Here is a 27,311-nt window from a genome sequence, read left to right as displayed (position 1 = left end):
TTCAGTCATCTGGTACTATACCTGTACGGAACGGTAATTCATATATCTCAGCCAGGGCTCCCGCAATTAAGTTAGGGTACTGTCTGATTCACCTCTTCTCCATTGCAGACATTGTATTTTGTCTGTGGAACTGATATGCTACAATGCTGAGAACTATATTCTGCACTCTCTATCTTCCCCTTTGCTCTGTCTCTTGTACTTGATTTTGGCTTGATTATATTTATGTATAGTATCATCTGATTTGATTGGATAGCATGCAAAGCAAAGCTTTTCAAGCTTTTCCCCGACAATCATCAGGCTTTAGAACGCTACACATCACTAACCTCAACTATGAACTATGAATTATCTTTGGCAGCACTAAGCACTTTGTGTTTTTTTGCAAGCGTATTGGGATTATTATTTTATTGATTATTTTTCTTTATTATATATTAACCATATGTATTTTATTTACAGTCCGGTTATGCCTGAGTATGAATTTCATTGTCAGTACACAGACAATTAAACATTCTTGATTCTTGACTTGAACCCAGCCTCGCCCTATCAGGCACGTATTCCATTTAGGTAGACACAAAATTCCAGAGTAACTCAGCAGGACAGGCAGCATCTCTGGAGAGAAGGAATGGGTGACGTTTCGGGTCGAGACCGTTCTTCAGACTGATGTCAGGGAAGTGGGCGGGACAGAGGTAGACTGTAGTCAGAGACAGTAAGACTGGTGGGAGAACTGGGAAGGGGGAGGGGATGGAGAAAGAGGGAAAGCAAGGGCTATTTGAAGTTAGAGAAGTTAATGTCCATACCACTGGGGTGTAAACTATCCTCTTTACATGCCTGATTGGATGAGGCTCGGGTCAAATCAAGAGTGTTTAATTGTCTATGTACTGACAGACAATGAAATTATCCTGTCCATTCTCCCCACATTTTCTCTATAACTTGTAGCACACTCATTTTCTCTTTCTCAGTTCTAGGAATGAAATTTCCTCTTTCCCTTTCCACTGTCACGACCTGATCTGTTAAGCATTTCTCGTGTTTTCCTTTTTATATTGGATTTCCAGCATCTGCAGTTTAAAAATATATATTTTGATTATATGAAGATTATTATTATTCATTAAATTTCATTTACTAGATCTTTGCACTTGTGTCCTTTTGTAGTCTCTGCACGTCATATTTAAATCAAAGAAACACGTATTAAACCCAATTGATTTCAGTCATTTTATTTGGACAAATAATGAATAGTTGAAGGGAAAACTGGATCAACATTTAATTAGGAATATAATTGTTGATCATATGAAGAAGGGCATGAAAAATAGTTCAATGTGTTGCAGTGGGCAATAATTATGGAACTATTGCACCTCTTGGGTTTATAAAGCACTGTAAACATCATTGCAAAACACTTTACAGATAATGAGGTCTTTTTGAATTGTTGTGAACATTGGAATCTATGAAATATGACTGACTGTTTATGCATAAGTGTGGTAACAACTGATTAAATTATGTTTCTTTTTAAGTGTGTTTTTTTAGTAATAACTGAGCATTGACCAAGACATATGGGCAAATTAGTTTGCTTGCTTTTTATATTGCTTGAAGTAATGCTTGGGGATTGTTTGCACCGTTTTCCGGTTTAAAATTGAATCACTGCAGCACTTCCACTTCCAATGTGCTGGAAGATGCTATCCTCAGGTTTCTGGAGTTGTTCATTGAACCTTCTGCTTTCCTATATCTGCAAAGACTGAAGAAGGGTCTTGACTCGACACGTCACCCATTCCTTCTCTCCAGAGATGCTGCCTGTCCCCAGTTACTCCAGCATTTTGTGTCGATCTTCAAGATTGTCCGACAGCTTTATTCCTTGCTTTCAACAGGCCATTGGTAACGCAAAGACAACAAGGAACGATAACAGCAGTCGCTTTGGGAAATATATCCAAATTGGCTTTGACCGGAAATATTATATAATTGGTGCCAACATGCGAACATATCTGCTAGAGAAATCAAGAGTGGTTTTCCAGGTTAGTGCACGTGTCTGCAATAGAACTTAGCTGAATAACCATAGCAAACAAGTTTGGGGTTATTCTACTTAAAGGGAATGGTACATATCTCAGCCATTCTGTTTGTAGTGCTCAAACATCAGAGATTGAGATTTGCTTAGACACCTGAGGAAGTGGGACTATAGTACAATCCCATTAGAGTGCTTCCACCATACTCATAGACAATAGACAATAGGTGCAGGAGGAGGCCATTCAGCCCTTCGAGCCAGCACCGCCATTCAATGTGATCATTCTCAATCAGTACCCCGTTCCTGCCTTCTCCCCATACCCCCTGACTCCGCTATCCTTAAGAGCTCTATCTAGCTCTCTCTTGAATGCACTCAGAGAATTGGCCTCCACTGCCTTCTGAGGCAGAGAATTCCACAGATTTACAACTCTCTGACTGAAAAAGTTTTTCCTCATCTCAGTTCCAAATGGCCTACCCCTTATTCTTAAACTGTGGCCCCTTGTTCTAGATTCCCCCAACATTGGGAACATGTTTCCTGCCTCTAACGTGTCCAACCCCTTAATAATTTTACACATTTCAATAAGATCTCCTCTCATCCTAAATTCCAGTGTATACAAGCCTAGTCCCTCCAGTCTTTCAACATATGACAGTCCCGCCATTCCGGGAATTAACCTAGTAAACCTACGCTGCACGCCCTCAATAGCAAGAATATCCTTCCTCAAATTTGGAGACAAAAACTGCACACAGTACTCCAGGTGCGGTCGCACTAGGGCCCTGTACAACTGCCCTAGTTATTTTTGAGCTCTACCCATATTGCCTCTACGGAAAACCTTTTAGCATGTCCTCACTGAGTACCGCCATGACAGTCTCCCTGATTAGTAGTGCAACTCCTCCACCTCCCTTACCTCACTCCCAATCACATCTGAAACCTCAAAATCCAGGAACGAAGCACTGCCGACCATGTCTCTCTTGCAACCAAGTCTCAATGCCATAGTCTCATGCACTGATCGAGGCTCTAACTTCATCTGCTTTAGCCATGATATGCCGGGTGTTGAAGTAAGCACGTTTCATTCCATCAGCTTCATCATATTCCTTAACCACTCCATGCCTGTCCTTCCTTTAGTAATTACTGGTCCTAACCCTCTCTTCTCTACATTTCCTTTTGCTGACCTATTCTGGTACCCACCCCACTGCCATTGATAGAACTATATAAATTAGTGGAGGCATAGTTAGGGTAGACTGTCAGAATCTTTTTCCTTAGAGTAGAAATGTTAAAGATTAAACGGTATACCTTTAAGTTAGAAGGGCAAAGATTAAAGGAGATGTATGGAATCATTTTATTTTACACCGAGAGTACTTGCTATGTGCTACCTAGGGTGGTGGTGAAAACAGAGGCTTTTCAGAGAGGCACATGGATAAGCAGGGATTGGAGAGATCATGTGCAGGCAGAGGAGATTAGTTGAACTTGGCATCATGTTCAGCATGGACATTGTGGCCTGAAGGGCCTGTTCCTGTGCTATACTGGTCTATGATCTCAGCTGTATGATCCTCAGCTGATTTCAGAGAGAATTGTCTACCTCTCATCAAGCTTCGAAGTAAAGAGGAGTTGTTTTAATTTTCAAATAAGGAACAGGTATTGCTGGGAAAATAGTGATGACTACAGAATGGCTTGCTGGCGCATCAGAGCTGTTAAATATCAGTTGTGGGTCATATTCAGGACTGCAAGAGTAAGTATGACAGATATTCCTCATGAAGAATGCAGGAAACCAGAAGTGCTTTGACGACAATCCATTAGTTCATAACAAAGAACACCTGTAACTATTTTTCATTACAAATAAATAAATCTGTAGATGAAGAAACCTTTCCAGACATTGTGGGTAGGGTTTGAATTTGTAATTGGTGATCATGTTCAGATTTTTGCATTGCTAATTTAATCACCATTATACCATGTTTCCCAAGCCATCTGTCCATGAGGAATTGTTCTTTATCTTTATCAGGCAGAGGATGAACGCAACTACCATATCTTCTACCAGCTGTGTGCCTCGGCCCACCAGGCAGAATTAAAAGAACTGTGCTTAAGTAAGTTACTTTGCCCAAACTTAGTATACTAATGCAAAAAGCCTCAACTGACCTTGCACCATTTAATCAAGTGCATTACTCAGCAAAGTAATGTTCTTGGAATTCTCCTGAAACATTGGATCACATTTTATCACTGGCCTGGAATTCATCCAGTGTTTTTTCAGCAAATTAATTACTTTTGCATTCCAGTCATTTTTTAGGTTTATAAATAGGCGTGGCAATTTATCCCCAGCAAGGTCCCAGAATAATGGGATGTTTTTTCTTTGGTGATGTTGATCGAAGGAATAACGTGGCCAGAGTTCCCTGCAGGGGAGAATAGCCATTAGTGGGAATGAAGCCTTGGATGTGTCATAGTGTTTGACATAATACATGTACATTGGAGCAAAATATCGTAAATGACAAAGATGTTCCTTTCATCATTAACTTAGATATGATGATGATCGTGCAAGTTTGGAAACTGCACGGATAATGAATTAATCATTATTTACATGCAGGAAACTTGTTCAGCATAAAAGCATCGGCTGGTAAATAGAAGTTAAGTTAATGCCACAGACATACCAGTCAATGTTTCCGATAAGAGAGCCTGACCACTGTCCCTTGTGTCTCCCCCCCCCCCCCCCCCACATCAAAAATCTTCTAACCCACCTCTCTAATTCCAGGTCCCTCAGGTCGGCCGACTTAGGGCTACTCACTATCCCGCGGTCTAGGCTTAAGCTCAGGGGAGACCGCGCTTTTGCGGTTGCAGCTCCGAGACTGTGGAACAGCATCCCTCTCCCCATCAGAACTGCCCCCTCCATCGACTCCTTTAAGTCCAGGCTCAAAACCTATTTCTACTCCCTAGCGTTTGAGGCTCATTGAGGAGGCGCTGTGATCTGTTTTGTATGTGCTGTTATGTTTGCGTGCTACTGTATGTTTCATTTTTTTTCCTTAGTACCTAATCAGATGTACAGCACTTTGGTCAACGTGGGTTGTTTTTAAATGTGCTATACAAATAAAATTGACTTGACTTAATAGCGTTTCATTCAAATGTCTGGCCCGCATTATTGACCTGAACAAGACCATAACTAATGTAAAAGTAGAAAATGCTGGAAAGTCATATCACACCGGAGAATATGCAGAGTGAAACAGTTTCATTCTCTGGGGATGCTGCCTGATCTGCTGATTATTATCAGCATTTTCGATTTTTATTCCTGATTTCCAACATCTGTATTCATTGATGTAGCTGCACGATTGGGAGAGCAAGTCAAATCACGGTCAAAGGACGTTCCTTTTGGAAGGAGATGAGAAGGAATTTCTTTCGTCAGAGGGTGGTGAATCTGTGGAATTCTTTGCCACAGAAGGCTGTGGAGGCCAAGTCAATGGATATTTTTAAAGCAAAGATAGATAGATTCTTGATTAGTACGGGTGCCAGGGGTTATGGGGAGAAGGCAGGAGAATGGGGTTAGGAGGATGAGACAGATCAGCCATGATTGGAGTAGACTTGATGAGCCGAATGGCCTAATTCTGCTCCTATTACTTATGACATTATGACCTTAAATGCTGAGTATCCCTTGGTGAGTGAATCTGACTCTCCAAAGCCTTTTCGCTATTTACAACCAAGTCAGTATGCTCTCCTCCATACACATGTAGAAGTTGAATTAAGTATTTGGCAATATGCATTGAGTTTGAGTGTCAGGAAGTCATGATGCAGCTCTATACGACTTTGCTAATGCCACATTTAGTGTATTGTGTGCAGTTTTGGTCGCCCCATGTCAGGAAGGATGTGGATGCATTGGAGGAGGATGCAGAAGAGAGAGGTTTACCAGAATGCTGCTGGATTCAGGGGTATTAGCTGTAGGGAGAGGTTGGACATAACTAGATTGGTTTCTTTGAAATGTTGGAGGTTGAGGGCAAACCTGATAGACATACATACAATTATGAGAGGCACAAATTGGGTAGACAGTCAGAATAATTTCCCAGGTGGAAATGTCAAAGACACGAGGGCATAGCTTTAAGATGAGAAAGACAAAGTTTAAAGGTGATGTACAAGTAAAGCAGGACAAGTATGTTTTACACAGAGTGGTGGGTGTCTGGAACATGCTGCCAGAGATGGTGGAGGAGACAGGTACATTAATGGCATTTGAGAGGGTTTTAGATGGGCACATGGATATGCATGGAATGAAGGGATGTGGATCATGTGAAGGCAGGTGAGATTAATTTAGCTTGGCATCATATTTAGCACAGTCATTGTGGGCCATGTTTTCTTGTGCTCAATTCATAATGGGAATGGGAGAAATCGAATAGATCTGATTTGGTTATTAAATTTAAATATTTTAAATTATTTTTACACTATTTCAGATTGCACTCCAATCTTGCACCATTCTGCCGTTTTGCATTTGTCGTATTTATCATTGTATTTGTCATTATTATATCCATACTCATGTGAGTTTTGTGAGAACAAGGAATTTCATTGCACCCTGGTGGATATGACAATCAACTGTTCTGAATCTGAATGGTCACTTTCTGTGCAGTAATAATTCATTGATTATAGGAATTGGGACTGTACTCTGTACCGCAGTGATGATTAAGGGCAGATTTAGTAGAGATATTCAGAATTATGAACCATTTTGTGAAAATACTTAAGTGAATTTGCATTTCCAGTGGGACATTCCAGTGAATAACTCGAGCTAACTGACTTAATATAATGACAATGCAAAACAAAATGAAATCACAAGCTGCGATCTGTGAGAGGTTAACTAAAATGATGGTGGATGTGGAGATGATGGTCATTTAAACTGCTTAGTGAAAATTTATGGGAATGAGCAGGATTGGGAGAAATCGAATAGATCTTTTGAAACAAAGGCTGGTTTTAAGGTGAATCATTGTTCAATTCTCCAAGTTACACAGGCATTGTGCTACTGACTGTGATGAAGATGTGGTGGACAATACCGTGAAATCATTATATGTGATTTATTTACAATGCTTGGGGGCTTTTGTCAGTATTACATTCAGGTCCTTTTACAGAAGAAATGTATGGCTGCTTATGCACAGCTAAGACCTAGCAATGAATCTTAAGAGGATAAAGAGGGCAGAAGGTGAAAAGATATCCTGTTCATTCTCTGCCTGTCTGGTGCAAATTGATTTGCTGATGATCTATTCTTATTTTGGATTTTAAACAAACTCCTATTTTTCTAGTTAAACTTTCAGTCTTAATGGTATTAATCAAAAATTACCAAAGACAGAATATCTATGTGATATGAAATGCATAATTCTGATTGCTGTGAAACTGTAGGCATCTGAGTGGTTTTCAAATTTCTTCAAAAGCAACCTGGTGTGAGTGCCATTGCAACATAAAACAAAATATTCAGAAACTCCATTCTTTTAGAGAGAAGGAATGGGTGACGTTTCGGGTCGAGACCCGAAACGTCACCCATTCTTCTCTCCAGAGAAGCTGCCTGACCCCCTGAGTTACTCCAGCATTTTGTGTCTACCTTCACTTTAAACCAGCATCTGCAGTCTTCTTTCCCACCCATCCATTCTTTTAGACATAGTTTTCCTTTATTATGCAATTAAAACATTTTAGGTTTTAAAAAAAAAATTCTCACAGTTGATTGCTTTTCTGATCAACATAATATCTGTGCATAATAATTTTATTTCTGTATTGACTCCTGACCATCTGCACATCTGTGATTTTTAGTAAGCAGAACTTTGTTGCCTTCCAGGCAGCGCAGAAAACTACTTTTACACCACTCGAGGTGGTGACATCCTTATCGATGGAGTTGATGATGCTGAAGACTTCAAGAGAACTTGTAAAGCCTTCACTCTACTTGGTGAGACCAGGGACTTTGGAAATTAGTATGTTCTGCAGGCTTGGGGATCAGAATAAAATGTATTTAAGTTTAAGAAGTTGTTTAGTTTAATGATACAGCGCGGAAACAGGCCCTTCGGCCCTCCGAGTCCGCGCTGACCAGCGATTCCTGCACATTAACACTATCCTACAGACACCAGGGACAATTAACCGACATACCTGTACGTCTTTGGAGTGTGGGAGGAAACCGAAGATCTTGGAGAAGACCCACGCGGTCACCGGGAGAACATACAAATTCCGTAAAGACAGCATCCGTAGTCAGGATTGAACCCGGGTCTCTGGCGCTACAAGCGCTGTAAGGCAGCAACTCTATCGCTGAGCCGCCCGTGATGTGGTGATTTTTGCATGTCTGCAAGTGAAGGTTGTAATGATGTACATCTTTCCTTCAGGTGTAAAGGAAGCACATCAGATGAAGATTTACAGAATAATAGCTTCAATTCTCCATCTGGGAAATGTAGAAATTGTTTCAGAAAGAGATGTCGACACTTGTGGTATTGCTGTAAGTCACATGCAGGAAACTTGTTCTGGATTAACTTTCCCAATATGTTTGCTCAGTGACTGTGCTGTAAGCATTTAAATTTCATCTTTGTAAAGGTCATGGGGTGTGCCACATAAAGGACAAGTATGAATGTTCTTGTATACACTGGAATTTAGAAGGATGAGAGGATATCTTATCGAAACATATAAGATTATTAAGGGGTTGGACACGTTGGAGGCAGGAAACATGTTCCCAATGTTGGGCGAGTCCAGAACAAGGGGCCACAGTTTAAGAATAAGGGGTAGGCCATTTAGAACTGAGATGAGGAAAAACGTTTTCAGTCAGAGAGTTGTGAATCTGTGGAATTCTCTGCCTCAGAAGGCAGTGGAGGCCAATTCTCTGAATGCATTCAAGAGAGAGCTGGATAGAGCTCTTAAGGATAGCGGAGTCAGGGGGTATGGGGAGAAGGCAGGAACGGGGTACTGATTGAGAATGATCAGCCATGATCACATTGAATGGCGGTGCTGGCTCGAAGGGCCGAATGGCCTCCTGCACCTATTGCCTATTGTCTATTGAATTAATTACTATACTGTCCTACAAATACTACACCTATTGGTTGTGTAGTAGACAGTGAAGACGGTTGTCCAAAGTTACACCAGGATATTAATCAACTGAGAAAGTAGAAAAAGAATGGCAGGTCGAGTTTACTTCCGACAAGTGCAAAGTGATGCACATTTGAGATATCATTAGTCACAGGCCTCCAATCCTAAAACCATCCTTCCACCATCACCCTCTGCGTCCCTCCATGAAGCCAATCCGATATCCAGTCAGCTGCCTATCCCTGGATCCCATGCGATCTAACCTTCCAAAACAACCTACCGTGCAGAGATTTATCAAAGGCCTTACTGGTCCATATCGACTCTTTACTGGCTTCACCTTCTTGGTTACTACTACTTACACTTGGTCATTAAATAGTTGTGGAAAAAATTGAGTTAATTGAAAATAACAGCACTTCATCTTGTTGATGCTTGACTTCTCTGCTTTCAGAAAGAAGATGAGCACCTAAACTACTTCTGTAATTTACTGGGAGTTGAGCACGATCAGATGGAACACTGGCTGTGTCACCGCAAGCTTATCACAATGTCAGAGACTTACATTAAGCCAATGGCCAAGCAGCAAGCCATCAATGCCAGAAATGCATTGGCCAAGCACATCTACGCACAGCTTTTCAATTGGATCGTGGAACAAATCAACAAAGCACTTTATACAACCAGCAAACAGCATTCATTCATTGGAGTTCTGGATATTTACGGGTACAGAACTGAACAGGGTTTACACAGCATTTCATCCCGTCATACCGGGACCTAGGATTGATCCTTAGTGTTGTTTGACTAATTAATCCAACATTGTAGCTACTGAGATAATTTTTTTTTAAATATCCTTTTTTGTATGGATTTTGTGCTCATCTTAGTTAAGGGCCTTGAGCTTTGAGGAGCCATGGTCAAGCAATCCAAGGCAAGGGTCATCTACAGAAGTCAGCTTCACTCTGCTCTGCTCTGCTCCAGTCGTGTGCAGAGACTGAGCTTCTGAGAATAATAGCGCTATGTTTAGCAGTAGCCTATCTGCGCAACACTTTCAATCTGGTGCTATTTTTCTGCTGCATGCCTCTCTACCCACTAGAAATTGAATTGTGATTATTGAAAACCAACTTTGTGCGGGGTTAACCACGGTCAGGTTCAACAGATTCAAACCCAAATTGAAAGGATTGATGAAACACTTTATTTTGCTAAGTTCAATTATCGACCACGCTGTCCGTGGGAATTCACAAGCGGGTATTCTTCTGGACAGTGGGGGACCTGTTTGGAGATTCAGCCGAACCTGCTGATGGTGATGTTGTCTGACAAGTGCACATTTATAGTTCAAGGGGCACAAAAAAAGCAAAATAGCTGAGGACTTGGCTAACCTTTTCCAACTCCTTCTTTGCCTGGACTTGCTGAGGCTTCTAGTACTGGCTGACTGCCATTTGGGCTCTTAATACTTCTGGCTGCCTTTCAGTGTGGACTAACTATAAATCTTAAAGGTTCTTGGTCTGTGTGTTCCTTACTGCGATTTGTTCTAGCAGGAGCAAGCCAGTGTGAATTCCTGTGTGGGACTCTATTCCTTAGAGTGCGGTAGAATGAGGGGTGATCTTATAGAAGTGAATAAAATCATGAGAGTAATAGATCGGGTAGATACACAGTCTCTTGCCCAGAGCAGGGGAATCGAGGACCAGAGGACATGGGTTCAAGGTGAAGGGGAAAAGATTTAATTGAGGGGTAACTTTTTCACACACAGGTTGGTGGGTGTATGGAACGAACTGCCAGAGGAAGTAATTGAGGCAGGGACTATTGCAATGTTTAAGAAACAGTTAGACAGGTACATGGATAGGACAGGTTTGGAGGGATATGGGCCAAATGCAAGCAGGTGAGACTAGTGCAGCTGGGACATGTTGGCTGGAGTGGACAAGTTGGGCTGAAGGGCCTATTTCCACGCTGACTCTATGACTCTAAATTGGTAAGATGACTATTTATTTATTTGGGATCTGGACATGATTTCAAGGCCAACATTTGTTAGTCATTTTGTGAGGAAATAGAACCTTTAAAAAAACATTATGGTTTAGGTTTAGAATATAGTTCTCAGCATTGTAACACATTGTAGTGCATCAGTTCCTTGGACAAGTCTAATGTTCTCAATGGGGAAGAGATGAATCAAATAGTAGCCTAGCTTCTGGAAGGAGCATTCAGAAACCTGTTAATGGAGGGGAAGATGTTGGTCCCGAGTCTGGTGGTGCACACTTTCAAGCTTCTGTACCTTCTGCTGAATGGCAGCAGTGGCCTGGGACAAGTCCTTGATTATGTTGGCTGTATTTCCGAGGCTATGTGAAGTGCAAATGGATTCAATGGTGGGAAAGTCTGGTCAGTGTGATGGACTGGGCTACATTGATGACACTCTGCAATTTCTTGTGGTTTTGGGCAGAGCTGTTCCCAAATCAAGCTGTGATGCAATCCAACAGTATGCTTTCCATGGAGTATGGCACATTACATTTAAACTCAAAATCTTAATCTTGAATACTAGTTGAGGTTACAGCTATACAGGTTAAAGATGATGTCCAGAAATTGCTAAAATTATGGTGGGGGTGGGGGGTGGAGGGCATGTTGGCCAATAGGTTTTGGCCTGAAGGCGCTGTTTTGTAAAATACAAATTGGGGCACATGGAGGATTTGCATGGCAGAAAAAGTGGCTTCATCTGTAATTAAGTGCTTATCCTGTCAATTAATTGTCTGTTAATGCTTAGCACAACACAGAGCTTCTCAGCCATGAAGAGAAACTTAATAGGCTGGGTTTGTTTTTGGAGTGAAGAAGGCTGATGGAGATACTGATGTTACCTTCTGTAAAGCTTCTGTCAGTTAGGTAGTGAGGACTTTTTCCCGGGCACGGTCACAACATTTAAGTACAGGAAGCGACCTTGATGCATCATAGAATCAAAGGCAACGGGTCAAGTTTTGGAAAATGGGGTTATTATAGATAGATATTTGATGGTCAACACAGACTCTGCAGGCTAAATGGTCTGTTTATGTCTTGCGTGAGTCTTTGATGATCCACTAATAACACACAGACCCTTTCAATGGCGACCAGTCAACTTCATCAGATGGTGAATGATTTAAAAATATGGACTTCTCTGTATTGAGTTATTAATGCAAAATAATAATAGGTTTTAAATTTATCGCTTTCTCTTTATCTAATAGTAAATCCAATTTTTCTTTCCTTTTTGGTTCTTATCTTGTATCTGTTTTAACATTGATTTGACAAACCCCCATCCCCTCTACTTCAAATGCTTATTTTTCAATCCATTGAGATAATTAGTTGGTCCTGTTTCCCATTAGTCCCAAATGTTGGTGCTAGCTTGAAGGAGGTTATGGAGGAAAAATATGTTTGAATAGAAGGAACAGTTCTTACTAACAGTGGAGGGGGGGGTGGGGGGGGGTTCTGCATGTTCTGTGTTGTGGTTTGGGTTTTTCTTCAATCTTATTACAGTTCCACCAGTGTAATTTATTTTTAGAGGTATTGTCTATTTTCTGTCCATTGTAGGTTTGAAACATTTGAGATCAACAGTTTTGAACAATTTTGCATCAATTATGCCAACGAGAAATTACAGCAGCAATTTAATCTGGTGAGAACATATATTGTGTGCTTGTGCTTGTATGTGCTTAAAACAAGCTATTATATTTAGTTCAAAGGGCATCAGCCTTACCTAATTTGCACATTTACCTTGACTCTAGTAATCCTTTAGTTACTGAACAAACCTTTAAGTGGTATGGGATATTTTAGTTTAGGTTAGATGTAAATTTAGTTTACATATTCTGTTGTGCTGCTGCAAGGAAGAATTTTATTGTTTTATCTAGGACAAATGACAAGAAAACACTCTTGACTCATTTTGTCAGGTATACCGAGGTACAGGGCAAAGCCTTTGTGTTGCTAGCATGATTACAATCAAGCTGTCCACGGGATAAAGGGAATAATACTAAGTGCAAGATAAAGATCAGCAAAGTCTGATTAAAGATAGTCTGAGGGTCTCCAATAAGGTAGATAGTAGGTCAGGACTGTTCTCTAATTGGTGCTGGGATAGTTCAGTTGTCTGATAATAGCTGGGAACATACTGTCCCTGAACCTGCAGGTATGCGTTTTCACATTTCTCTACCTCTTGCCTCATGGGAGGGGAGAGGGGTGGGGGGGAAAGAGGGAGTTGATTAATGCTGCTGATCTTGCCGAAGCAGCCTGAGGTGTAAATGGAGTCAATGAATGGGAGGTTAGTTTGTGTGATTGTCCGGGCTTGTCCACAATTCTCTGCAATTTCTTGTGGTCTTGGATGGCGCTGTTCCCAAACCATACTGTGAACTTCAGGAACTTGAAGGTTTCAACCATCTGTACCAGTACCGTCAAGGCGTATGTGTATTTGGGGCAGTTGATTTTGTATGTAATTATATTAATGGTTAATATTAACCATATCTGTCATCTGATCAGGTGCATGGATAAAAAAGGTTTGGAGGGGTATGGTCCAAACAAGGGGAGTTGGTGCTAGCCTCGATGGAACCTGTCAGGCCGAAGGGCCTGTTTCTATGCTGTATGACTTTGAGTCAAAATTGTCACAATTTAAATTCAATATTTTTCAGCATGTCTTCAAACTGGAGCAGGAGGAATACATGAAGGAACAAATACCTTGGACTCTCATTGACTTCTCTGACAACCAGCCATGCATTGATCTGATTGAAGCGAAATTGGGCATCTTGGACTTGTTGGATGAAGAATGCAGGGTAAAGGCAGCAAATGAGTTTCCGTCTGATTTCATTTCTTGTTCATTTGCACGGACGGCAATGATAGCCTGGACATGCTGACAGGAAAATTAACATAACTATTTGTTGAACAAGGGGAGGATGTGATAGAGAGTACATTAAATGGGAAATTAATTGAATTGAAACATGTTGGGATTTTGCCAAAATTTGGAGTGATTTAGATTTTCCTTACAGTCTTCAACTAGAAATTAGTTGCATTTATTAAATGGATAGACCGCTTAATGAATGTACTCATAATCCATTGCAAAACTGCAGGTCACAAATTTAAAGGGACCATCTGATTAAGGAATTCAAGGGGAAGTCATCCATGAGGCAATTGATTTAATGACTGGTTGCATGATGTCACATTGGAAGCCTGAAAAACAGATTGTTCTGCTATTCAACAGGGTGGGCAAGTAATCTCAGGGAATTGAAAAAAGCCCGAGCTGGGAAAATAGGAAATTGTATTAGATCAGAAACCTAGCTTTTAGCTAGGTTAATAATCGTATCTTTGCTAAAATGATATCATGATTTTTAAATATCTTTTTTATAATTAAGTGTTATTTAAATAATATGGTGTTATGCTGCCTAAGATCCTGGTGACATCAGATTCAGCAATAAGCGGAGGAAACACAGATAATAGTCTGATGGGGTGACAGCAAAAGACCCCTGATATTTTCTGAGATGTTCCTATTTTCATCTGAAATAGTAAACTGGCATTTAAACCGTGCTTGTATAATGCCAGAGTGACACCACAAGCTATTGCAGACAATTTTCTGCAGGTCCAGAAGACAGTCAAGTGAAAGGAAGACCATCTCTGGGGCAAGAGTAGTGGAAGTCACTCCAAATTGCAGGGAAGGTGAAAATATTTTTCTATTTCAATCGGCTGCAACTGTCTGTGAACTTTGAGCTGACAGTGACCGACCCGTAAAGTGGAATCAAACTTTCTGCTGCTGCTTTCCGCATGTAATTTCCCATCCCAGCATGTAAAGCAATTAATCACACGGTAGAACAGTGTTGTGCTTCCAGATTTAGCGGTTTCAAAGATACACAAGGTAATACCTGTCCAATTGGTATGCGGTAGAAAGTGGAAAAATTGGGTAAACTGTACTGGAAATGTGTTGTGTTTATCTTATTTAGTTGTGGAGAGTCGCAGTATTACATTTCTGCTGTGACATTAGCATGTTAACAATGTTATCTTAGGTATAACAGGTATAACAGGTATAACAGTCATAGAAAAAAGAACACAAGACACATAACCCCAACACAAACGTCCATCACAGTGACTCCAAACACCCCCTCACTGTGATGGAGGCAACAAAACTTCCACTCTCTTCCCCACGCCCACGGACAGACAGCTTGTCCCCGACCAACCCGCACAGTCCCCGCACCGGGCGCTGAAACGTCCCGCGGCCGAACCGGGCGATGAAAGGCCCGCGACCAAGCCTTGCGCAGCTAAGTCCAGTGGCCGAGCCGCACCGGGCGATGTAAAGTCCCGTGGTCGAGCCGCACCAGCGATGTTAAGTCCCGTGGCCGAGCCGCACCGGGCGATGTTAAGTCCCGTGGTCGAGCCGCACCGGGCGATGTCAAGTCCCGCAGTCGAGCCGCACCAGCGATGAAAAGACCCGCAGCCGAGCCGCACCGGGCGATGTTAAGTCCCGCAGCCGAGCCGCACCGGGCGATGTTAAGTCCCGCAGTCGAGCCGCACCAGCGATGTAAAGTCCCGCGGCCGAGCCGCACCGGGCGATGTCAAGTCCCGCAGCCGAGCCACACCGGGCACTGTTAAGTCCCGCAGCCGAGCCGCACCGGGCGATGTTAAGTCCAGCGGCCGAGCCGCACCGGGCACTGTTAAGTCCAGCGGCCAAGCCGCACCGGGCGATGTAAAGTCCAACGGCCAAGCCGCACCGGGCGATGTTAGGACCCGCAGCCGAGCCGCACCCTGCGCCGTGAGGAAGAGAAAAGTCCCACACCACCACCCCCTCCCACACATACACAACCAAAAAAATATATAAAAACCATCCCAACACCGATACACAACAAAAACAAAAAAAAAGGAAAAAAGACGAACAGACCGCTAGTGAGCCGCTGCCGTTAGGCGCCGCCACTTCCGAATGCAAGCATGGAACAATTCCAAAAGCTTGCATTCCAGTGGTACTAATTAGTTTCCAAGTTAAATTGTTTTTGCTTCTCCTTTCAGATGCCAAAAGGTACAGACCAGAGTTGGGCCCAGAAACTGTATGACCGCCATTCAAGCAGCCCCCACTTTCAGAAACCCCGAATGTCCAATATGGCTTATGTCATTATACATTTTGCAGACAAGGTAATTAACAATGCAATCAACAAGGTAATTAACCTTATTGAAACCTACAGAATAACGAAAGGCATAGATAGAGTGGATGTGGAAAGGATGTTTCCGCTAATGGGAGAGTCTAGGACCAGAGGTCATAGCCTCAGAATAAAATGACGCTTTTTTTGAAAGGAGGTAAGGGGTGAGGAGGAATTTCTTTCGTTAGAGGGTAGTTAATCTGTGGAACTCATTGCCACAGAGGCCGATGGTGGATATTTTTAAGGCAGAGATAGACAAATTCTTGATTAGAACGGGTGCTAAGGGTTATGGGAAGGAGGCAGGAAAATGGGATTAGGAGGCAGAGATCAGCCATGATTGAATAGCGGAGTAGACTCGATAGGCCGAATGGCCCAATTCTATTCCTAAAACATGTGAATGTGGTGATCATTCTATATTCTATTTTTGATTTACAATCATGCATGTCTAAGTCAGAATTCTTAATTCAAGTTAAAATAAAAATGAAGAGACTTCAATTTGTATTAACAAATGAAATGGGATAGGTTCTTTCAATAGGTTCATCCTTTTGAGTTTAGTTTATTATTATTGTCACCTGTATGGAGGTACAGTGAAAATTCCATCACTGATTTCCAGGCACCTTTGGTTCCAGAGCCTTGCTGGATTATCCATTTTGCCGGACCAACAAAGGTCACAGCCTTACCAACAGAGGTCACAGATAAACTGGCACACAAAGTAGGCGCTATAGGAACGGATCTGCCAGCTCCAGCCAGGCGAAGTTCCAGACCCCTGTCTGTAGGCTGCAAATTCAACCCACCAATCGGCCGCATAAATTGGCTCTGGTAACAGATCTGCCGGCTCCAGCTGGGCTGGAGTTCCAGATCCCGGGCTGCAGGGGGCAAATTCAAACCGGCAATCGGCGCAAAAGTCCCAATTAGGTCGAGATCAGCCACCTCACCTGGCCGAGGCACCACATTTTCGGGCGTTCTTCTGGGATGGGGAGGGGTCGTCTGGATTAAAGGAGGGGCCGGACTACCAGTTGCCAGAAAATTGGTGGTGGACCTGTACTAAGTAGAACTGCATTCTCCTGATGCTCTGTTCCCCACCGTAGCACCAGTGTGCTTCTTACAAGAGCAAGAAGATTGCAATCATACTAACTGGAAAGATAATAATAGCTTTATTCACAAAATGCTGGAGTAACTCAGCAGGTCAGGCAGCATCTCGGGAGAGAAGGAATGGGTGACGTTTCGGGTCGAGACCCTTCTTCAGACTGATGTCGGGGGTGGGACAAAGGAAGGATATAGGTGGAGACAGGAAGATAGAGGGAGATCTGGGAAGGAGGAGGGGAAGGGAGGGACAGAGGAGCTATCTGAAGTTGGAGAAGTCGACGTTCATACCACCGGGCCGCAAACTGCCCAGGCGAAATATGAGGTGCTGCTCCTCCAATTTCCGGCGGGCCTCACTATGGCACTGGAGGAGGCCCATGACAGAGAGGTCAGACTGGGAATGGGAGGGGGAGTTAAAGTGCTGGGCCACCGGGAGATCAGTTGCGTTAATGCGGACCGAGCGCAGGTGTTCAGCGAAGCGATCGCCGAGCCTGCGCTTGGTTTTGCCGATATAAATAAGTTGACATCTAGAGCAGCGGATGCAATAGATGAGGTTGGAGGAGGTGCAGGTGAACCTCTGTCTCACCTGGAAAGACTGTTTGGGTCCTTTGATGGAGTTGAGGGGGGAGGTGAAGGGACAGGTGTTGCATCTCGTGCGGTTGCAGGGGAAAGTGCCCGGGGTTAGGGTGGTTTGGGTAGGAAGGGACGAGTGGACCAGGGAGTTGCGGAGGGAACGGTCTCTGCGGAACGCAGAGAGGGGAGGGGATGGGAAGATATGGCCAGTGGTGGGGTCCTGTTGTAGGTGACGGAAATGTTGGTGGATGATATGTTGGATCCGCTGGCTGGTGGGGTGGAAGGTGAGAACGAGGGGGATCCTGTCCTTGTTGCGAGTGGGGGGAGGGGGAGCAAGAGCGGAGCTGCGGGATGTAGAAGAGACCCTAGTGAGAGCCTCATCTATAATGGATAATAATAGCTGGCTGATACCTTGAGTAAAACTGGTTAATTTTGCTAATTTAAGAATGCAACTGAAAGTCTTCATGATATCAAAACCAAAGATTGCACTTGAGTTCGTAGCTCGAGGAGCAAGTGAAGCCAGAATTGTTTCACTTGCAGAGGAGTTTAAAATGTCAACACTGAAACCTAAAGCTGAAATCCAACTGTTTCAGAGACCGCACGAATGTTTCTTTAATGGGTTCAAGGACCTGTTCTCTGCCACCCTCCAGTCGAACGCTATGTCACACACTCCCACTACTGCCCAAAATTATCCTGCAATATTCTATTTCATTACTCTCCCTTATATCGCCTACTATTCATTGATTCATAGGGTTCTAAGCGGAGAAACATTCAGCCCAATTTATCCATGCTGACCAGGATGCCAATCTATGTTAATCCCATTTGCCTGAGCTTGACCCATTTTCCTCTATTTTCCACTCGGAACTCTTCTTTCTCACTGCACTGATCTAACCTTGGACTGTCTATGGTGGCTGCTTTTTGTCACCAGAAATCACTGCTAGAGTGCCTATCAGTACGTATGCAAATACTGGGATGTGTATCAAACACATGGGCATTTTTAAGATAAAGCAGAAATTGTTTGGCCCCTTTAGGAATTTATGTCAACAGTTGCTGACAGCTGGCGTGTATAAACCCAACAGCCCATCGTTTTTAACTCAGGAATACCCAAAGGCCTGCAGATAATGGGATTCATCAGTACCATTTGCTGATGATACAAAGCATGCTTTGGGAACATCAACCAGCTGTAACAGATGGAATCACAGTAAACATGAATGAGAAATACAATTAAGTTCACAACTAACAGAAACATTGGTTCAAAGTAATTCTGAAGGGAAATGTAAAACTGTCTTTTCAAAATATTTGGATACATGCAATAATGCTGTTATTTATAATTACTCAGCTAAAACTACTTTGCCATGGATTTTGATGTTAAGTATTCCCTTTTCAATTAGGAGAAAGGTTTACCTTTAGCTTTTGTAGTTCCAGTTACTTTGCTGACAACTGACATGATGTTGGGTAGACTGATAGGACTGAGGCAATAACAATCTACTGTTTTCAACTTTTATTCATTAAAGTGATGGTCACTTCCATGTTTAGTTATTCTAGTACGACTTAGCACTGTTATCTTAGTAAGAATTTCTGAGAATCATAAGTTTCGGATCGCGTAATGATTGCATAAAGTGTTATGTACTGGTTGAACTTGAATTAATTATGTATGACTACTGAGATTTAAAATATTTTCTGCTACTTTTAAAGGACAGTCTGTGGATATACTGCTACCTATAGAGATTTATTTATTTATCATGAAATATCAGGTACATTTCGAGCATATGATACATATAAAACAGTGTTCTCAGACCACTGTATATTATGTATTCCACGATAAAATTCATTTATAGGTTGACACCCAAATGAATATAAAACCTAAACAAAATGGCCCTTTGCTTTAATAGATGAGACTATTTGAGAGGCATGTGTGGAGAGAAATTTATACATTGGTATACAGCAAAAAATTCAACTAAGTTATTGAGCAATTTACAGATTAAATAACTGAAATACATGGGTATATTTATATTGAATGTTATGATTTTGTGTGCATACACACATATGTTCTAGTGGCCAGAGATTTGAGGGTGACGGAGCAACTGAAGGAAATTCACATTAGGCAGGAAATGGTGTTGGGTAGACTGATGGGACTGAAGGCTGATAAATCCCCAGGGCCTGATGGTCTGCATCCCACGGTACTTAAGGAGGTGGCTCTAGAAATTGTGGACACATTGGTGATCATTTTCCAATGTTCTATAAATTCTGTGGATTGGAGGGTAGCTAATGTTATCCCACTTTTTAAGAAAGGAGGGAGAGAGAAAACAGGAAATTATAGACCAGTTAGTCTGACATCAGTGGTGGGGAAGATGCTGGAGTCAATTATAAAAGACGAAATTGCGGAGCATTTGGATAGCAGTAACAGGATCGTTCCGAGTCAGCATGGATTTACGAAGGGGAAATCATGCTTGACTAATCTTCTGGAATTTTTTGAGGATGTAACTAGGAAAATTGACAGGGGAGAGCCGGTGGATGTAGTGTATCTTGACTTTCAGAAAGCCTTCGACAAGGTTCCACATAGGAGATTAGTGGGCAAAATTAGAGCACATGGTATTGGGGGTAGGGTACAGACATGGATAGAAAATTGGTTGGCAGACAGAAAGCAAAGAGTGGGGTTAAATGGGTCCCTTTCAGAATGGCAGGCAGTAACTAGTGGGGTACCGCAAGGGTCGGTGCTGGGACTGCAGCTATTTACAATATATATTAATGACTTGGATGAAGGAATTAAAAGTAACATTAGCAAATTTGAAGATGACACAAAGCTGGGTGGTAGTGTGAATTGTGAGGAAGATGCTATGAGGTTGCAGGGTGACTTGGACAGGTTGTGTGAGTGGGCAGATGCACGGCAGATGCAGTTTAATGTGTATAAGTGTGAGGTTATCCACTTAGGTGGTAAGAATAGGAAGGCAGATTATTATCTGATTGGTGTCAAGTTAGGAAAAGGGGACGTATAACGTCCTAGTGCATCAGTCACTGAAAGGAAGCATGCAGGTACAGCAGGCAGTGAAGAAAGCCAATGGAATGTTGGCCTTCATAACAAGAGGAGTTGAGTATAGGAGCAAAGAGGTCCTTCTGCAGTTATACAGGGCCCTAGTGAGACCGCATCTGGAGTACTGTGTGCAGTTTTGGTCTCCAAATTTGAGGAAGGATATTCTTGCTATTGAGGGCGTGCAGTGTAGGATCACTAGGTTAATTCCCGGAATGGCGGGACTGTCGTATGTTGAAAGACTGGAGCGACTAGGCTTCTATACACTGGAATTTAGAAGGATGAGAAGGGATCTTATTGAAACATATAAGATTATTAAGGGGTTGGACACGTTAGAGGCAGGAAACATGTTCCCAATGTTGGGGGAGTCCAGAACCAGGGGCCACAGTTTAAGAATAAGGGGTAGGCCATTTAGAACTGAGATGAGGACAATCTCTTTCAGTCAGAGCGTTGTAAATCTGTGGAATTCTCTGCCTCAGAAGGCAGTGGAGGCCAATTCTCTGATTGTTTTCAAGAGAGAGCTAGATAGAGCTCTTAAGGATAGCGGAGTCAGGGGGTATGGGGAGAAGGCAGGAACGGGGTACTGATTGAGAAAGATCAGCCATGATCACATTGAATGGTGGTGCTGGCTCGAAGGGCCGAATGGCCTACTCCTGCACCTATTGTCTATTGTCCATATCTAAGGTTGATTTATGTGGTGTTTTCCTCTTATTTTCCATTAGTGTTCTTATCACAATCAGCACAATTCTGTTGACGTTGATCTATTGAACTATGCTGACTGCAATAATTAATTTCAGTTCTCACCTTTCATTTTCAATGGGAATCAGTGAATGAAATATCAAACTTTTGATCTTCCTGCCATGTCTCATTCCTTTTCACTGTGGCCCCACACTTACTAATGCTGCCATTGACATTTTTAGAATTCCTCTACGGTATATCTTCAACGCTGTCGATGAAAAAGGACCTCTTTAACTTAAGGCACTTGTTCTGTTCTGCAGGTGGAATATCAGTGTGATGGGTTCCTGGAGAAAAACCGGGACACGGTGTATGGAGAGCAGATCAACATACTTAAGGCCAGCAAGGTATCGCACGATTCAAACTGATAACTTGGACTGATACATCCTGTACCAGAGTAGAATATGAGTTTCTGTTTGGTTTCCTACCAATTACATTTTTTTCCAATGTATATTCCACTGTTGGGAATTCAAGGGAAATTGCAATCTAGGTGAATGGAGAAATTTGCTCAGGGAGAAAAGTTCGGTAGTTTTAGTTCTCAAATTGGTTTGAAACCAGCAAAGTTCAAAGATGGGTACATGATTGGTTCTTTGCCTGATTCTAGTGCTGGTAGGTATAAACAATGGGCGAATGGTAGTTACTGGGGCAATAGGTTGTCAGTAATGTGTTTTGGTTTTTCTGCCATTTACTTGTTGAAAGAACTGTCTTGCGTAGGCAAGTTTTGTAACCACAAGCAATGCTTCATTGCCTCATCTGAATGATCACGTTGGTGTAGAAACAAGGAACTGCTGATGCTGGTTTGCAAAAGAGGACAAAGTGCTGGAGTAGCTTAGCAGGTCAGGCAGCATCTCAGGAGAACATGGATAGGTGATGTTTTAGGTCAGGACCCTTCTTCAGACCTCTAGAATCTGTTTAATGGTGAAATGTAATTTCTTCAGCTCATTTTGGTCAGCCATAAATAAATAACTTAAGATAACCATGTGGAGAAAAGAAAATAAGCACTCATTGGTTGATAGCTTAATACTATGGCTGTGTAAGTGTTTTTCAGGTATGTATGGTAAAATGGTACGGCAAAGATGAATTCATGAATTTGTTGAGAACATTTTCATTTATTTGCTGAAAAAATAAAATAGTTTTTTGCTAATAAAATTAAATGGATCTGTCATGTTTTTGTCTTGAAATCTTTATCAACTGGTTGCAGCTGGTGCAATAAACCATTTTGGCTATTGACCACTTGGTATCTCTCAGTGACCTGATTTCCCATGCGCTCTTTTTTGGAGTGTGATAGGAGGGAAGAATTGTTGTATGTCAGCAATCATCTGTCACAAGTAATGGTTTCTTTCAAAGGAGCATCAAAATAAATGTCTCGCTCTTAAACATTGAACAAGTTTATATCTCGAGGCAAAATGTTATTCATTAAGCGCTACACTAATCTTCAATAGATTGCTGTGGATAAAAGACAGCAGGTGAATTACATTGCAATCTTTTGCGTTTTTTTTGTATTATTCTAGCTCTTTCAATTATAGAATGCTTCCCTCATAAATGCAACACTGTGCTCAGTTGTTACACCATAACTGAATTAAAGAAGAAATGTTTAACTCTGCTCTCCTCAAAGGCTCACTGATAAAAATACATGGCAATGTGCAGCACTGGCCAGTGGACTAGGAAATCCTTAACTGTTTGAATTATACAGTATGTTGGCCAATTGATCCATACAATCATAAGATCATAAGTGATAGGAGCAGAATTAGGCTATTGGGTCCATCAGGTCTACCCTGCCATTCAATCATGGCTGATCTATCTCTCCCTCCTAACCCCATTCTCCTGCCTTCTCCCCATAACCTCTGACACCTGTACTAATCAAGAATCTATCTCTGCCTTAATTATATCCACTGACTTTGCCTCCACGGCCTTCTGTGACAAAGAATTCCACAGATTCACCACCCTCTGACTAAAGAAATTCTTCCTCATCTCCTTCCTAAAAGAGCATCCTTTAATTCTGAGGCTATGACCTCTAGTCCTAGACTCTCCAACTAGTGGAAACATGCTCTCCACATCCACCCTATACAAGCCTTTCACTATTCTGTACGTTTCAATGAGGTCCCCCCTCATTCTTCTAACTCCAGTGAGTACAGGCCGTGCCATCAAACAATCTATGCTGGGTCTACCAAAACATCTTCTGATTGTCCCATTCTCCCCACAGCCAAATGCAACTTTGTCTTCATTTAAGCGGTTCTTCATTGAGCTTGCTGTTACCTGCAGTGCGTTCCATATACCAAATGCTGATTACATAAAGATAATTTATTTGCACTACTTCCAAAAGGAAATGGATGTTGGATGAGGAGAGAATTGAGTTCCATAATGGCACGTTGCACTCTTAATCCTCTGCATCCCCATCTATCCCATCCTCACTTTCTAGATCACTAGCCATTTGTTCTTCTGGAAAACAGGGAAGTGTTGATGTGAATAATGGTTAATTGGGATAAGAGGCTTAAACAGTTGGCACCCTCTGTGTCAATTGTAAACATCAGGTGACATTTCCCAGAGAGGAAGATAAATCAGACGACTGCTGGGAAAAGGCAGTTTAGCTCATTAAAAGACCGGAATAACTCGACTTTGTTTTATTTTCTACTTTTCCTTTGGTTTTAGTACCAGCTGGTGGCCGACCTGTTCCAGGATGAGGATTCTTCTGCTTCCACTGCAAAAGGGAAAAAGTCAAAAATAAATGTTCGGCCTCTCAAACCTGCTATGAAGGCACCCAATAAAGAGCACAAAAAAACCGTTGGACATCAGGTACAGCTTTTATTTGGTCTCATTCTCAAGCAAACAAAAACACTTTTTATCAGGAATAACCTCTCTGAGATTGTGGACAAAATAGATCGGGCTGGATTGCAAAGGTCCTGGCCTGCATCTAATTTTTTTTTTACTAATCCTCCCAACTAATCCTCCCCAGCCTTTGCTTGTCCCCTGACCACCAGGTTTCTGACAACATTGAAGAGTTGAAGATTCACTAAATTCAAAATTGGCTTGGCCATAAAAAAAAACAGAGAGTAGTAGTGGAGGAGCGTTTCTCAGAATGGAGGTCCTTAACCACTTTAGGTTTAAGGATATTATTGTCCCATGTTCCAAGATACAGTGAAAAGCTTTGTTTTGCATTCTATCCAAACAGATCAGTTGTACTATTTATGAATACAATCAAGTCAAACGCAAGTACCCGTACTAATCAAGAATCTATCGATCTCTGCCTTAAATAGATCCACTGACTTTGTGGATATGTCCCCTTGTTTTACACCAGGGTTACAGGTTTGAAAAAGGTTTGCAAATCAAAAAGCACGTAAATCAAACATATGCCAGGCACCACAGGCGACTATGCTGCCAAATGAAATAAATGAGGGTAAATCACATCATAAAGCATTATAAAGCTTTCCCTTCCATCTTTATAATGCTTTACCTGAAATGCATGATGTTAACTGTCGAAGCATAAAACTGAGAAAATTACCCGTTTATGCTATGTAATTGGAAAAATATATCCCAAAGGCAGATACGTTTAAGCATGTAACCTAATAGCTGCAGGCAATCATTTGTGTTTTCTTTCTGTTAAGCAAAACTAAATTTACAAGATAGCTTTGAAAGCTAATGTGTACGTTTACCAGGCATATATTTGAGTGGATTATTCTGAAAATATAAACATATAAATTAAACTTCAGTAGCAATTAGACAAGTGCGTTATTCTAAAAATGCTTAAATCAAGCACCAGGTGTCTGTACAAGAGATAGACAAAAGGGGACAATGCAGAGAGCAGAATATAGTTCTCAACATTGGAGCACATCAGTACCATAGACAAAATCCAATGTCCACAATAGGATCTAGAAGTGCATCCTTAGCTCCCTGAAAGTGGCAGCTCAAGTAAGTGGGATGGTACAGATGGTATGCAGCATGCTTGCCTTCATTGATCAGTGTTGAGTGCGAAAGTTGAGACGTCATGTCGCATCTCCATAAACTTTGGTTAAACCAAGTTGGAGAATTGTGTGGAGTTCTGTTCACTGCATCGCAGGAAGGTTGTGGAAGCTTTGGACAGGGTACAAACGAGGTTCACCATTATGTTGCCTGCATTATAGAGTATTAGTTACAATGAGAGGGACAAACTTGGATTATTTTCTCTGGAGCATCGGAAATTGAGGAGCAACGTAATAGAAAATTGTGAGAGGCATAAATAGAGTAGGTACTCGGAGTTCTTTTCCCAAAATGGAAATATCCAATACAAGAAGGCATAACTTTTAAGGTGAGAGGGGAAAGTTTAAAAGGGATGTGGAGAGGATGTTTCCAGTAGTGGGAGAGTCTTGGACCAGAGGCCACAGCGTACAAATAAAAGGATATACCTTTAGAAAGGAGACAGAGGAATTGCTTGAGCCAGAGGATCGTGCATCTGTGGAATTCATTGCCACATTGGCTGTGGAGGCCAAGTCATTGGGTATTTTTAAAGCAGAAATTAATAGGTTCTTGATTAATGAGGGCATCAAAGGTTACTAGGAGAATGGGGTTGAAAGGGTAAAATAAATCAGCCATGATCGAATGGAGGAGCAGACTCAATGGGGCGAATGGCCTAATTCTGCCCCGTTGTTCTATGGTCTAAAGATGCAATGGGTGGCTAGACAATTTGCCAGAGGAATTCATGGAACCAGATACGATAGCAGCATTTAAGAGGCATTAAGTTAGACATTTGAACAGGCAAGGAATGTAGGGATAAAGAACATGTTTTGGCAGATGTGCAACTTAAATTAACATCAAGGTAGACACAGTCGTGGGTGGAAAGATCTGGTACTGTGCTGTACTGTTCTATGTTCTACGTTTGTCACTACGTTCTTTAAAATGCATGCCCCAAGAGTTGCAACTGAGTTTCAAATAGTGCAAACCTACTCCCACCCACGGATGCGTTCACATGTCGTATGCTATCAGCAACATATAATATTAAAATTTTCAGTGTATCTCGGTACATTTAACAAAAGTAAACCAATATCAAATGTTTGAAAAAAACCTCTAAAGTACAATGGAAAAATATTATGTAAACAATTGAAGAACATAAACATCTCTGATGTATTTAAAGTTTTATTGCAAAATCAATGGCTGCTCATGACGGATCCAGCAGTGGGCATTTATGTGGTTTGAACTATTGATTACTCGCCTATTTTTGCTATCAAATGAAGTGTTTGGTTTCTTGCTGTGAATCCTGATATACTACTGTTCTTCCCAGTCTGATTGAGAATTTTGGTAAGCACAGAGCAAATATCTTGTCCGAATGATAAATCATGAAATGCAATGCTTAATAAAGGAATGTAGTTCACTCATCTTTCTGAGTGGAATTTTTTCTGGGCTAGGAATTCAGGAGGCCACTTCACAAGAAATTTGAAATATTCCTTAACTGCTGATTCACCTAAATACTAATTTTTGCAAATAGCTTTTGTTTCTCATGCTCTATTATCTCTTGTTTCATGTAGACACCAAAATTGTACTTGCATTGTCACCAGGTTCACGATGTTAATGATGAGTAATCAGTTCTCAGCAGGTCAGGTGTGAGGGAAACTTTCTGCATGCCAGCATTACTCCAATTGTCTGGCTTGGCACAGAACACAGAATCAAAGCAGGGACTTGATGAAAGTGCTGAACTCTGGATAAAATGGGGTGAATGATGGATCCTATGGGCTTCACTCCCACTGCTGACACCATCGTTGTTGCCTATTTCATAAGGAAAAGTGTGGAGAAGAGTGTTTTCCCCAAGACTATCCCAGTATTCCCAAACCAGGAGCCTCTAATG

The 27,311-nt window shown here is 41.8% G+C and overlaps 1 protein-coding gene across 2 annotated transcripts in view; it reads left to right on the top strand.

Annotated features, from left to right (window-relative positions):
• myo5b (myosin VB) overlaps positions 1–27,311 on the top strand; it is a 199,795-nt gene that overhangs the window by 104,204 nt on the left and 68,280 nt on the right. For both annotated transcript variants that reach the window (XM_078420320.1, XM_078420249.1), the window contains exons 6-15: positions 1,854–1,997; positions 3,981–4,062; positions 7,764–7,871; positions 8,299–8,408; positions 9,435–9,700; positions 12,515–12,596; positions 13,597–13,737; positions 15,953–16,075; positions 21,763–21,846; positions 24,149–24,292. In XM_078420320.1, coding sequence (XP_078276446.1) covers positions 1,854–1,997; positions 3,981–4,062; positions 7,764–7,871; positions 8,299–8,408; positions 9,435–9,700; positions 12,515–12,596; positions 13,597–13,737; positions 15,953–16,075; positions 21,763–21,846; positions 24,149–24,292 — 1,284 coding nt within the window. The remainder of the gene's footprint in view (positions 1–1,853; positions 1,998–3,980; positions 4,063–7,763; positions 7,872–8,298; positions 8,409–9,434; positions 9,701–12,514; positions 12,597–13,596; positions 13,738–15,952; positions 16,076–21,762; positions 21,847–24,148; positions 24,293–27,311) is intronic.

The sequence above is a fragment of the Rhinoraja longicauda genome, chromosome 1 (genome assembly GCF_053455715.1).
Source record: "Rhinoraja longicauda isolate Sanriku21f chromosome 1, sRhiLon1.1, whole genome shotgun sequence".
In the NCBI taxonomy this organism is placed as follows: domain Eukaryota; kingdom Metazoa; phylum Chordata; class Chondrichthyes; order Rajiformes; family Arhynchobatidae; genus Rhinoraja; species Rhinoraja longicauda.
This window is presented reverse-complemented; position numbering and strand designations above follow the sequence as displayed.